Source organism: Rhinopithecus bieti, unplaced genomic scaffold, assembly GCF_001698545.2.
Source record: "Rhinopithecus bieti isolate Rb0 unplaced genomic scaffold, ASM169854v2 scaffold_21703, whole genome shotgun sequence".
In the NCBI taxonomy this organism is placed as follows: domain Eukaryota; kingdom Metazoa; phylum Chordata; class Mammalia; order Primates; family Cercopithecidae; genus Rhinopithecus; species Rhinopithecus bieti.
In genome coordinates this window covers 1,894,642-1,909,164 of record NW_016812332.1, presented here as the reverse complement: position 1 = coordinate 1,909,164, position 14,523 = coordinate 1,894,642, and the positions used below count along the sequence as shown (strand labels likewise).

General features: G+C 37.9%; 1 protein-coding gene across 1 annotated transcript in view; it reads left to right on the top strand.

The window, feature by feature from the left end:
* Positions 1-14,523, top strand: part of AKAP6 (A-kinase anchoring protein 6) — a 642,313-nt gene that overhangs the window by 474,079 nt on the left and 153,711 nt on the right. The window contains 1 exon segment of the mRNA XM_017895900.1: positions 13,152-13,272. Within this exon segment, the coding sequence (XP_017751389.1) occupies positions 13,152-13,272 (121 nt within the window).

The window sequence follows — 14,523 nt, the reverse complement described above, 5'->3', positions numbered from 1 at the left end:
AATTTTGATTCAGTAGGCAGAAGTAGATGATAGTGATTAGGTTCTAATGCTCACCAGCAGTTGAGAACCATTGCCTCAGTGGTTTTCAAAGTATGGTCTCTGGACCACCAGCAGCAGTGTCTCCTAGGAATGTGTTAGAAATGTCATTCCTAGGTCCCACTTCAGACCTATTAAACTAGAAAGTCTAGGGGTGGATACCAGCAATCTTTGTTTAACAAGCATCCCAGGTGATTCTGGTTTTTTTCTTTTGTTTTTTGTTTTTGTTTTTGAGACAAAGTCTTGCTCCGTTGCCTAGGCTGGAGTGTAGTGGCATGATCTTGGCTCACTGCAGCCTCTGCCTCCTGGGTTCAAGCGATTCTTGTCCCTCAGTCTCTCAAGTGTCTGGGATTACAGGTGCACACCACAATGCCCGGCGAATTTTTATATTTTTAGTAGAGACAGAGTTTCATCATGTTGCCCAAGCTAGTCTCGTACTCCTAACCTCAAGTGATTCACCCACCTCAGCTTTCTAAAGTGCTGAGGTTACAGGAGTGAGCCACCACACCCAGACCCTCCCAGGTGAATCTAGTGCTGAAGTTTGAGAAGCACCACTTTAGATATTAAAGACTTTTAGGTTGACAGTTAATGGAACCATTCTGATGCCCCAGTTATTGGCTCAAAGAGAAAGAAAACAAGAATACTTGGATTCAAGTGATTTTGGTGTCATTCAACATGTAATATTTAGCCCCTATTAAGTGCAGGCTGTGTTAGGCACTGGGGACATAGAGGCAGTGGGACACAAAAGGTGATAGGTATATGGAAATCAGGAAAACCTTCCTGAAGAAGTGTCATGGAGGATGGCCCAGGGTCAGAAATGACAAGGGTGTTTCTCACAGAGAAGGCAGTGTGTGCAAACAGCCGGAATGACTAAAGGATGCCCAGTATGACTAGATTAGTAGTTTGCAACAATTATCTACTAACTGTGTGGAGAATAGATTGGTTAGGCCTAGGCTAGACAATGCTCAGTTAAGAGGCTATTCCAGTCATTCAAATAAGAAATAGGCCCTGAGCTAAGACAACAACAATAGAAACTGAAAGAAGCTGCATTGACAAGCCTTGGTCACCTGGCAGATGGGGTTGTTGAGGGAGGGGTTATTTGAGAATGGACCTCCATATTTCAGACTCGTGCACTCTAGGAGACAGATGTGGCATTCACTGAGGAGGGGAGTGCAGAGGAAGAGGAAGAGGGAGGAAGAGCGGAGTATTTGAGACATAGTTCTTTTTATGGTCTCTGAAACATCTAAGTAGAAAAGCCCAGGAAGCAGATCTGGAGGTCAGAAATGTTTTGGGCTCCTAAGCCAACATGAAGGACAGTGTGGTAACTATGGGGTAGCAAAGGCTGAGAGAGCCAAGAATTTACCTTGTGGTAAACTATGCCCTCCCTGCCAGGTGAACATAACATTGTCTTTAAGGAATGCTTATTTTTAAAACTATAGGTAAGCAGAACATTTTTATTTCAGTCAGAGTATTTCCTGCTGTAATATGCAAGAATTACAAAATAAAGACTACGCCATTGAGAATTCCAGGTAATATCTTGATTGACAGGAATTTAGGACTACAGTTGACTATTATTTTCTCTCTTGAAGCTATAGGTAAAAGCTCCTGATCCTAGATATTAGATTGCATTGAGTCTGCTCAGATTGCTTCCAACTACACAAATAATGTTTATTTTTAGGGATAAGTCATGCATTCACTATAGTCTAATTTCCTAAGAGGAGAGAGAGCAACTAGATTAAAAATTAAGAATAGAATTCAAGTTAGCTCTCTGCTACTTTTTAGCTATGGAACCTTGATTGGTACATTTAATCTCACCAAGATATATCTCAGTCTACAAAATGGGAATAATTATCCTAGTGTACTTCATGTTTTTTTTTGTTTTTTTTTTTGAGAAAGGAAATGCAATAATTGATAGGAAAATATCTAAAATACCTAGAATGCAATAGATAATATGAAAAATCAGTTAATGAAATATTTATTTTCCAACTACTGTGTTGCAGGCAGTAGTATGAGATGCTAGCAATGAAAAAGATACATAAGACTTAATCTCCATGGTCTTCAGTGTAGTGAGAGAGAGAGAGACGTTTAGATACATCCTTATAAAACAATGGGCAGGGCTGGGTACAGTGGCTCACGCCTATCATCCCAGCACTTTGGGAGGCCAAGGCAAGAGGATCATTTGAGCCTGGGAGTTCAAGACCAGCCCGGGACCCTGCAACCTACCAACAATTTTTTAAAATAGCTGGGCATGGTGATTTGCACCTATGGTCCCAGTTACCTAGGAGGTTGAGGCAGGAGGATTGCTTGAGCCCAGGAGGTTGAGGCTGCAGTGAGCTGTGATCACGCCACTGTACTCCAACCTGGGAGACAGAGTGAAACCATGTCTCGAAAAATAAATTACCTAATTAAGAAGGGGGAAATTTTAAGATATAGAGTATTATGGGAGTCCTTAGAAGGGCTACCTAATCCAGCCTAGCTGAAAGGGGTCAAGAAGGCTTGGGGGAGGAGGGAACATCTGAGCTATCTTAAAAGATGCATAGATTTTAGCCATTAGAAGAGGTCTGTGCAGTTCAAATGGCATTTATTCAAGTCAGGCAATAACAAATGCTGACGAGGATGTGAAGAACAGGGAACCCTCATACACTGTTGGTGGGAATCTAAATTCGTACAACCACTATGGAGAACAGTTTGGAGGTTCCTCAAAAAGCTAAAAATAGGGCTACCATACAATCTAGCAATCCCACTGCTGGGCATATACTCCAAAGAGAGGAAATCAGTATATTGAAGAAATATCTTTACTCTCATATTTGTTGCAGCATTGTTCACAATAGCCAAGCTTTGGAAGCAACTTAAGTGTCTCATCAACAGATGAATGTATAAAGAAAATGTAGCACTTATACACAATGGAGTACTATTCAGCCATAAAAAAGAGTGAGCTTCTGTCATTTGCAACAACATGATGGAACGGGAGGTCATTATGTTAAGTGAAATTAGCCAGGCACAAAAAGTGAAAGATTGCATGGTCTCACTTTATTTTTGGAATCTAAAATTCAGAACGGTTGAAATCATGGAGACAGAGATGGATGGTTACTAGAGACTAGGAAGGGTACTAGGGCATCAGAGTGGGGGAGGTGTAGATGGTTAATGGGTTAAAATAAAATACAAAGAATGAATAAGACATAGTACTTGATAGCACAACAGGGGCGCTATAGTCAATAATAACTTTATTGTACATTTGAAAATAAAGAAAAGAGTATAATTGGATTGTTTGTAACACAAAGACTAAATATTGAGAGGATGGATGCCCAGTTTTCCATGATGTGATTATTACTCATTGCACTCCTGTACCAAAATAGCTCATGTACTCCATAAATATATATACTATGTACCCACAAAAATTAAAAATAAAAAATTTGAAATAAATAAAACAAAAAGTAGAAGAGGGATATGTAGAGGGAGGATGAGGATTTCAGCCATAAGACAGAAACTAGGTAGGGGGAGTATCTGAATGTGTTGAGGTTTACTACAAATAGTTTGATGCTGTTGAAGCAGAAGATCATGGAGGTGATTTCTGACTCTGCTTCCTGGAATTAGAAGGATTCCAAGAGAGTTTTTAGGGACTTCCACTTCTGTGGGAGAAGTTCCAGTCTCGTCAGTTGTATGCCTGACTTCCTCTGGCTGTGGATGAAATTGGGCAATGTCTACAGCTAGAGATACAGTTGAGGTTTATGCCTTGTATCTGAGAATTCAGGAATAGTTCACCCCTCATCACACAAGGGTTTAGTATAAATTTTCTTCCCAAATGGAAACAGTATATATAGGTTAATCCCAAGCACAACAGGCTGAATAAAATGAACTTTAAATTAAAATAGGATTATAGGCTAAAAGTTCGGCAGGAAAGATAAGTTCATTTTCTTTTAGGAAAAGAAGTGCCTCTAGATGAGTGTGAAAGTATATATAAATATAACATCCCCAAAGAGAAGCGATATTGACAAGTGAAAACAAATGAATCACGATTTAAAATATCACTTGATTAAAGACCAAATTTGTTTATCTAAATTAATTAAACAATAAGATATGCCAAATGACTTTAACCAAATGAGAAGGGATATAATCACCCTGGATTTCCTGCCATGGGTTAATCTTTCTGGTTTTCTTTTGAGCAGCATGCAAAATATTCATGCTCTCTCATACTATCTCTCTCTGTGTGTCTTTCTCTCTCTCTGTCTTTCTCTTGTTTTTTTTCTCTCTCTCTTACAAACACACATACTCTGACCATTTTGAATTTCTGCCCAGTGGGTATTTTTAGAACACTGCTACATAAAGTGTTTTCTTTTTGGTGCACACCAGCCATAAAATGATGTGCTATTCTTATGTGTGCCAATGTTGATAACAGTCTCACATATAGATTAAATCACTAGACAACCCAAAGAAATCTTATTTCCATCCTGCATTTCTACTTCCTTCCCTTCACTCTTGCCTTACCTCAATCTAATAGAAGATCAGTGTTCAATTCAGGCCCTTTTTGTGCTCTGGAACTGTTAAATAGTAAGGTAACAATGTAGGCTACAGTCAAAAGGAGCAAAATGTGCCTGTCTACTTCCTGGATAAATGATATTCTGACCACTATGTAATTATTGAAATAGGTCTTTCTGGCCGGGCGTGGTGGCTCAAGCCTGTAATCCCAGGCCTTTGGGAGGCCGAGGCGGGCGGATACAAGGTCAGTGAGGTCGAGCCATCCTGGGCTAACAGTGAAACCCCGTCTCCACTTAAAAAATACAAAAAAAAAATTAGCGGGCGAAGATTGGCGGAGCCTGTAGTCCAGCTACTCGGGAGGCTGAGGGCAGGAGAAATGGGCGTGGACCCGGGAAGGTGGAGCTTGCAGCTTGGAGCTGAGTCCGGCCACTGCCTCCAGCCTGGGCGACAGAGCGAGACTCCGTCTCACCAAAAAAAAAAAAAAAAAAAAAAGAAAAAAAAAAAAGGTTCTTTCTGACTAAACAAACAAAAAAATCTTACCAGTAGAATGTGTTCACTTGGGTCATGATATTATACCTCCTTTAATGTGAAATATGTTAAATCGATTGTAGACCTAGATAGTCTTCCACTTCACTGATCTCATGCCATCCATGCCAAGAGCCAACAAAAGGCAAACCAGAGAGGTAGAAGCATGCTTTTGGGAGAAGTATGACTTCAAAGTTAACAGTGTACTCAACTAATGAAGATATATATATATATATATATACACACACACACACACACGCTATATTATATATATAAATATATATATATTATAGTGTATACACACACACACACCACATCTTTCATGATAACAATGATCAATTTTGTACTGTTTTGGGGAGTTGATGGGGCCCGTTGGAAAAGGGGAAAGTTGCCAACAGGGACAATGAGAAGGCGCCTAAAACAAATCTCACTTACTTCATTTTAGTATACTGAGGTTAGCTCTTTTCTTTCAAATGTATTCCTTTATTCATTTTCCTATCCCCTTCAACAAAGGATCTGAGTCCACTTACAAAAATATTGACAGTAAAATAGAATAAATGTTTGACTGAAATAATTTAGGCAAAAGTAAAGTAAGAAAATAAACAAATGTATATCCTATGTGTGTCCTCAAGAAGGGCTATGATTTGGCTCTGGGCTATCCACACCCAAAGAATAAAATGAAATTTTATCTATCAGAGAATTCATAGTGTCCTATGATTAAAAATAATCTGTATCAGGTGATGCACAACTTCTTATGCTGTTGAGACCTGAGAGGAATTTCTCCTGCAGCGCTTTAAGGCAGAGACAGGTGTCTGTGATACTACATCTATGCAAGAGAAGTCAAATCCCCAAAGCAGTTTTTTGATGTAGGCTGCAGAAGTGATGTCAAAGCACAATTTCAGTAAGAACAGTTCTATAAGTAACTAAAATCTTGTAGTCCAAGCATAGCACTCTCTGGGTAGGGTCAGCCTCAATAAAGGGTAACTTTTCATATTAATTGTGCTACCAGACTTTTGTTAGGATTTGGTAACAAATAATTATTTCCAGGTTGTTGATATATTGCCTATTATATCTTGGAAAACTAGTGAGGCCTAGAGTAGGGTAATCTTTTAATGAAAGGGTGAACTGCCTAACCCACACCAGTGTGCCATTAGGTTTGGATCCATTCCCCTGTTAACACACAAATGATAACACAGGACGGTTTATCTTTTAAAAAAAATAATCTCTTTGTCTTTTGAAGTACTTTTATCCATTTGTTATTCCAACTACTGATTTTAAAATTCTTCAGAATGTTTTCTGTTTCCCTAGGTAGAACTTAGTCCAGCATATTATCTAAAAACTTGGACAAGCCTTTGACTTCCTGATAGTGTAACAGAATCCTCTAAATACACCCAGAAATCTACACTGATGTTTCTAATGTTATAGATTATCTCATCGGTTAGAATTTTTAATGGATTGTCGTGGTGCTTTATGCTTTTTATTTCAATAATAGGTGTTGGTGGACAGATGGTCCACGAGAAAGCAGGGCCAGTTATTAATAAGTTTGTAGGCTTGATTTTATTTTTCTTAGACATGTTCACATGTATGTGGGTATATATAAAAATTGAGGAAATTACTGCTAGAAAGAACTCCATATTCCTTTTTATTTATTAATGGCAAAGGCAGGCTGCTTTTCTCATGAGGAAGTCACTCATGAATTTTCATTCAAAATAGTAAATTAGTGTCCACACTTTAATATGTTTAGAGTGGAAAGGGATTCTACATGCAACTGTGCATATCAGATTCCATGTCTGGGAAGCTACATTTTATTCTTTAATGATATTATGATTGGAGACATAACAGGCACCACTGTTATATCTCCCTTCTGTGCTTAGATGACACATGGAGTAGAGGATGATGGGAAATTCTGATCTATTATTAGTATTTTACTTCAGTAAAATACTTAAACTATATTATTGCAAGATTTTGTTACACTCTTTTACATGTCTTTTTTGAAAGCCAGAGGCAAACTTTCCTAGGCAAATAATGTGGACAGCGAACACTTAGTGAATATTTGGGGAAGGAATCAATATGCTAAAGAAGTTAGGAAAATTGGATCATTTAATAGAACTCCCAATATAGACAGGTGGTATTTCAGGAACCAGTCTGGTGTTTTTAGATGTCTTAGTGTGAATTAACATTAAGCATACAAAAGATGTATTCTTAAGTGCCCCAAAACACACACACACACACACACACACACACACACACACACACACACACGATTACTCAGCCTTAGGTAGAAAACCTGTGAGGACTTTTAGTGTTACATATTTTTTTTCAACCAATAATTGCTCTATTTTGATGATTTCTTAATTTGGTTGTCTGTTTTCATCAAAATTCCTTAGTGAGTCCAGTTGAAACCTCATATATTCACACACACCTCCCATTGATTTCACTTGGGTGAAACTTTATCGTTTAAGCAAAGTTTAAGTTGAAATGTTGAGTTAATGATGCTCACTTTAAATACCAAAGGCTGAATGCATTTATGTATTCAAACACTTAGCTAGTCAAATATAACTCCCATCAGGGTTTAGAGGAAGGATTATTTCTTAAACTATGCTGGCCTCACAAGTAATATATTACCATCAAATCTGCAGAAAAAATGATACTAAATAAGGTTGTTAGTATTTGATTTATTTATAAAAGCCCTAGAATCTTTTTTAACCTTAAAAAGGCAAAGTAAAATGGTGGGCAAGATGCTGTGAAATACTTAGAGCCCATAGTACTTAAACCCAAACTTAAAACTAAACACTAAAGAAACATTTTGCACATCTGTTTCTCTATAGTCTTGTCTGTTTAGATCTTTAAACTATAAAACAAATACATTTATACTTCTATATTTGTCTAAGAAAAACTGACTTCAAGTTAGAGGACTTTTTCTCCCCATAACATGATTAAGCTACCTACATCAGAATGTCCAACTCTTTTACTGTGAACCCATTTAAGATCAAGTATATGGCAATTTAAATAAAAGTATCAAAAGAATACATTTTGGTCAAATGTTTGCTTTATAACACTTTCATAGAGTATATATGAATCTGCTTTATAACACTTTCATAGAAATTGTAACATATACATAGAGTATTAAAATGGTATGCTAACAGGCCTTTTAACATCTAGGAGATTACAAATGAGAGTGACTGCCTTGACATAAACCCAAGCATAATTACAAAGAAAATTTTATGAGGAAAGTCCCTCCAAAAGGGACTCATAGTTCTTATATTTGTATTCCTATAAGATTATAAGCTACTTGCCACAATTTTAATCACCTCTCTCCTTTCAAAACAGAGAGATGAGAGCAGTTGTCACTAGAAATTCAAGAGAAGATCCTGGTTCTGAATTCAGCTGATAAAATCAGCGTATTCTCCATGGGAATACAGACCTGTTAACTAGTTCTGCCCTACCCTTGATACATTCACTTGTTCATGATCTTTTCTATTTTCCTGTAGAGTAGCTGGAACTTTTCCTGGAGCACATTGTTTTATAAAATCACTCAAAATACATGCCTTTGCAGGTAACATAAACGTAAGAAAGTGAACTCTTTCCTTACTTAAGAAGTTTCCTGTAATAATGGGGACATTACATTGTGGTAATTTCAGAATCTTTAGAAAGGACCTGCAAAGAAATTCAGTAATTTATTTCTGATTTGCCACTGTTTTTTTGAGACAGAGTCTTGCTCTGTCGCCCAGGCTGGAGTACAGTGGCATGATCTCAGCTCATTGCAACCTCTGCTGCCTGGGTTCAAGCAATTCGCCTGCCTCAGCCTCCCAAGTAGCTGGGTCTACAAGCATGTGCCACCACGCCTGGCTAATTTTTGTATTTTTAGTAGAGGTGGGGTTTCGCCATGTGGGCCAGGCTAGTCTCAAACTCCTGACCTCAGGTGATCTATCTGCCTGGGCCTCCCAATGTGCTGGGATTACAGGTGTGAGCCACTGCGCCTGGCTTTGATTTGCCGTTGTTATATGTTTGATTTCAGTAAATGTGAAAAAATTTCAGGTCTTTTCCAACTTGTGGATTAACACATGGCCAAGAATCTGAAATCAGGCACAAATGCTTTTAAGAAAAAGGTTTTTGTCTTCTGTTTTGAGAGTTTGTGAGAATTTGTTGTTTAGGACATTGGTGCTCATTGTGTACCAATGAAACAAAATGTGGTACCAAGGCATTTACTGTATCTAACAAATCAAATATCAAATCTAAATATTCTCTGCTAGGATGAAAACAAACTAGAGTGGATAAAGGGTGAGTATCTGTATTAGGTTCATTTGCTACTTGCAGGTCTCCAGTGTAGACTGTTTGAGAAAAAGTCTTAAGTGACTTTTGTTCCAAGGCCCATGATAAGGAGAATAATAGAAGGAAACAGTTCAATAGATATAAATGTATGCTAAAAAGCCAGTGAAAAAATTTCCATGCTTCAGAGTGTTTTATTATTTTATGTATTTTTAAATTTATTTGAAAACTATTCATTAATAATTCTCATGTTCATAAACCTCCTTTATCTTTCACTATAGAAAAGAGGAGGAGGTGAAAGAAAGGGGAAGGCGATTAACATTGATTTAACATCTACTACATATAATCATTTTAAGTAAGTGAATTTACCATTTTAATATAGTAAAAACAAAATCTCACGTGAAGAATGAGTAAAGTAGCCTGTTCATGGCACTAGTTGTATTGGTATTGGCCTTTGGCGATGAGATGCTATTATATCTGCTGATACATGCTGCTTTTCTGAAGTCATTCTTGCCCCACTGAAGGTTTTTGGTTTCTTTATCTAGATTCATTTATCGTCAATCACCAGGGACTATGCTGGACACTGAGGATGCAAAGATAATAAATTCATCTCTTCCCCTTGAATTTCTTAGTCATAATCAAAATTTCTTTTCTGTGGTACACATGAATGAAAAGAAACAAGCTTCTTTCTTTTCTCTTGCTGACTGATCATTTTTATGAGGCACCCTACACTCACACTTTCCTAGAAAAGCAAGAAGAAAACTTGCTTTAAGATCAGAGTTTAGGCTCTCAGACACATTATAGCCTCTCTAATAAATTAACATTCGCTTTAGGAAATACTCTCTTGGGATCAATGCTCTGTTTTTCAGATTTTTTAATTGTCTCCATTATTTTCTCCAAGAAGACATCTGAGCATATAGGAATTTACATGATCTTGTAATTCTGGGGTGCAGTGGAGTCCCCTGGCTTAACACAGTGCTTAGGTACAGGCTGGCTGGGCTTATTGAAATGGGTTTTTTCAAGGATATTATGAGGCTTCTTCCCACAGAGGGCTGTAGCTGGTCTAGCTTATATTGTTACCTCTTGACTTGGTCAGGGCTCGGTGGTATTTCTTGCTGACTAAGCCTCAACTCAGCCCTCACTGACCCTGCCAATTCCCTGTGGTCTGGATTTAGAGACCCACCTGGCTCTCCTTTTGTTGGAGAGAGGCCATCGTTGTGCCTTTGTTGTCATGGCAATGCCTCTTTCAAGTTCACCAGCTGAACTCTCAAGAACCTTGGAGTCTCTTCTTGGGAGAATGAGAGAACAACAGAGCAAAGAGAATTCTAACCACAGATCTCTCTCTTTCTACAACATCCCCACTCCAGGTTATTGTGGGGACAATGTATGAGGCAATTTCCTCCCAGAGTTCTGACCAGGAAATGGAGTTGACATCCTTGTGCTTTGGGCTTTTTTCCCAGCCTGTTTCACATGCCTCCTTTCTAGGTCTTAGGCCAAGAGAGAGAAGCACACACATCTGAGCACCTGCTCCTCCTGCCTTATTCTTTTTTATTCTCCAAATCCTCTGACATGGAAAGGGTGGGCTTTCTCCTTTCCTTTCTCTACCCTTTGCTTTAATAATCCCTTGAATCATATACTCTTCTAATTTTGTGGGTGGCATTCCACCTTTTCTGTCTTTATGGTTGAAATATAGGAGGGTGCAAGGAGAGAGAAATAGCGACCATAATTCAGGAAGTATTTCCATATGGTTATAACTATCACATAAGGAAATGTTTATTAGTTATTCCTTATTAGTCACAGAGTCAATAAAGAAAATCAGATGATTTATTTTTTGTTTGGTCCTTTTATAGTGGTTGGGTTTTGTTTTGTTTTAGTATTTTGAAATGGGATACTAGTTCAGATTTCACATATATGCTGGAGGTCCTTGCTACTCAGTGTTCTCCATGGGCCCAGCACAGTGGCTCATGCCTATAATCCCAGCACGTTGGGAGGCCGTGGTGGGTGGATCACGAGATCAGGAGATCGAGACCATCCTGGCTAACACGGTGAAACTCCATCTCTAGTAAAAATACAAAAAATTAGCTGGGCGTGGTGGCGGGTGCCTGTAGTCCCAGCTTCTCAGGAGGCTGAGGCAGGAGAATGGCATGAACCCGGGAGGCGGAGCTTACAGTGAGCCGAGATCAAGCCACTGCACTCCAGCCTGGGCAACAAGCGAGACTCCATCTCAAAAAAAAAAAGTGTGGTCCATGGACCATCAGTGTTGCCAACACTTGTTAGAAATGAAGAATCTCAAGCCCCACCCTAGAACAGTTACTGAATCAATATCTTCTTTTTAACAAGATGATCAGTTGCACTGTATGCACGTTTTAGTTTCAAAAACACTGCTCTAGGCCACCATAGCCTTACTAAAGGTTTTAAGTATATCAACTATACCCATCATTGGCATTCAGTAAACATTGATTAATAAACTCCACATGTTAGCCTGTGTTGATCCTTGCCCTTGGATGCTTATAGTTCTAATCAGGGATCTTTATAATTATGATAAAGTAATTAAAATAAAATAGACAATCCTTGATCTATTCCCCTCACCCCATCACCAGGCACACCTTAAATTTTTTGACAGATCTATTAAGATTAAATTATAAGTTATTAAAAGTGGATTTATATTTTCATGGAAAGCAGTCATTTAATGTACAGAGACAGGAACAGGTAGTAATAAAATGCTCAACTGAAAAATTCAGATTCGTACCTGAGGCTGCTGCCTCATTAGTACTGATAGGGTTTTGCTCAGTTACAATTTGACAAGACTGTAGGATTTCTTTTAGTGGGATGATTTTGGGGGTAAAGGACAAAGTCATAGTTTTTCATTCTGTACTTTCATTTTCAGATCACCGTGTTTTAGAAGAATCTGGGCTTTACTTATTCACCAGGCTTTCAATAGAGAATCACATTAATCCTTTTAAGCTCCTTATTCTAATGATTTATTTTGTTGAAAACCATAGTGATCCTCCTTTGAATTTTAATGATTGCTGGCTATTCAAAGATTCATTGTTTTGACTTCCTGTCCTTACCTTTGTTTCCTACATGTCTGTGGGGAACACCTGTCTAATACTGGATCTGCCACTGGTTCTCACTGGCTTACCAGAGTCACTCAAGCCTATCTCTGAGTGTTAAGCTGAAATGCTGACTACTCATCCATAACAATAAATGTAGGATATATGTTTGCAGAGATAGGCAGATAGATAGCAGAGGGACAGATAAATGATTGAGAGATTTCCCAGTGAAAATAGTATTATGGATCTGATAGTATATATCAATATATTTGGATCTGATAGTGATCATTATAGAGAAATTAGTTAAATTGTTATTCTTAATCATAAATCTGTTAGATGTAATACCATAGAAAATCTAGTAGAGGGGAAAGGAGTTCAAATTTTGAGGGTGCTGTTCTTACCCAAAATTTGGGACCATGTAACCTTCTACAAGTCACTGACTCTCTATTTCTCAGTCTATTAAATGGCAGTGCTCTTTTTTAAGAATGCGGTGGCGATCATTTTGTTCAAGTGCTGCAAATCCTCAGAAAGGGTTAGAAAATGGAAATAGCCATAACATGTCTCAGGTATGAGCATTGGAATTGAATATTATGTTTTCACAATCTAAGAGGTGGCTGTGTCGCAGGTTTGAGTTTCTATTTTGCCCACTGTGTAACAACATAGAAATTTTCTCTTCTCTTTTTGTAGATATCACTAGGAACATCATGGGTTTTCAAGAATATATTATTCTAATATGCGATTTTAACAACTACACTGTATTTATGCGTACTACATTTTGTGTCTTATCTTCAGGCTTCTGGACTTTGATTCAGAATATCAGGAGCTCTGGGATTGGTTGATTGACATGGAGTCCCTTGTGATGGACAGCCACGACCTGATGATGTCAGAGGAGCAGCAGCAGCATCTTTACAAGGTTAGAGCTACCCTTCCTGCCTTTACCTTGCTGTGGAAGATCTGATTAGCCTGACAAGTCTCTCTGTCTCTCAGGATATCTTTTCGTTCATTGTATGTATCATGGTGTCTATTAGAATTCCCTTCCCTGTCCCCAAACTCATTTCCATCCCTTGTGTGCTGACAGGCTGCACCGACATCATAATTGCAAGAAAGTTCCCTTTATCACATTCTATTTGCTGTAATTCTATAGAAGGACAAAGATTTATCTTCAAGATGAATAGCAATAAATGAAACTGCATTCATAAATAGACTGAAACAAAATGAAGGATAAATGGACTAGTAACATTTAACAAAACGTGGTACGATTGGAGCACTCAGGTGGATTCTATCTACCCCTCAGATCTTCCCAGGGAAAAAAGAAATTTGCCTTTGGTTTGGGTTGCTGCTGCCAAATTACAGGGCTCATCCAATTTAATGTTTATTAGTGATACATAGAGCAGACGTTGTCATATTACGTCAATACATTTCCATGTGATTTAAGAAAACTGGCTTGAAACTCATGTATTGATTGCAGGCAATTCATCTAATAACTATCTATATTGTTTTCCATGTCTGCTAATTCACCCTTAACCTACTGTATTTTACCAATTCTACTTAAATAGTCTTAGCAGTTATAAAGCAATCATGTGATTTTGCCTTTAAAAAATGGTTGCAGGATTCACAGTGTCTGAAAAAGCTGTCAGGGGAGGGAAGAGGGACTTTCCACTGAAATATCAGACTGCAGTAAATCTTCCTCATTTAGGCAATTTTTATTGGAGTAATTCTGACAGTTGTCATCCTTGAATTGCTTTGAGCATATGGCATATTTCAAAGAGCAGATTGTGAATCATAAAAAATAAAATTAATAACTAACCACAGAATCAGCAACAGTATAATGACAAGAAACAACTACCCTCTAGTTTTTAAAATTTCTTATAGAATAAGAAGTACATTCAAGGTCAAATAAAAGTTGCCTTCTTTCTTCTTCAATGTTATCATTTTAAATTACCGTTCTTTAATAAATTATTTTAACTTTTAGCTCCCCTAAAGAGAGATATTTGTACTTTTCAAGAGTCTGGTTGACTTTAATTAGTGTCCCCTAGGAATCATCTCAGTTAAGAGAAGATATAAGCTCCCCAGGGACCCAGCAAATGGGGACATTTTATTCTCTAAAGAGTTCAGTCCAACATTAATTGAGTTTGTTGACTATTAGCTGTTTCCTGTATGGATA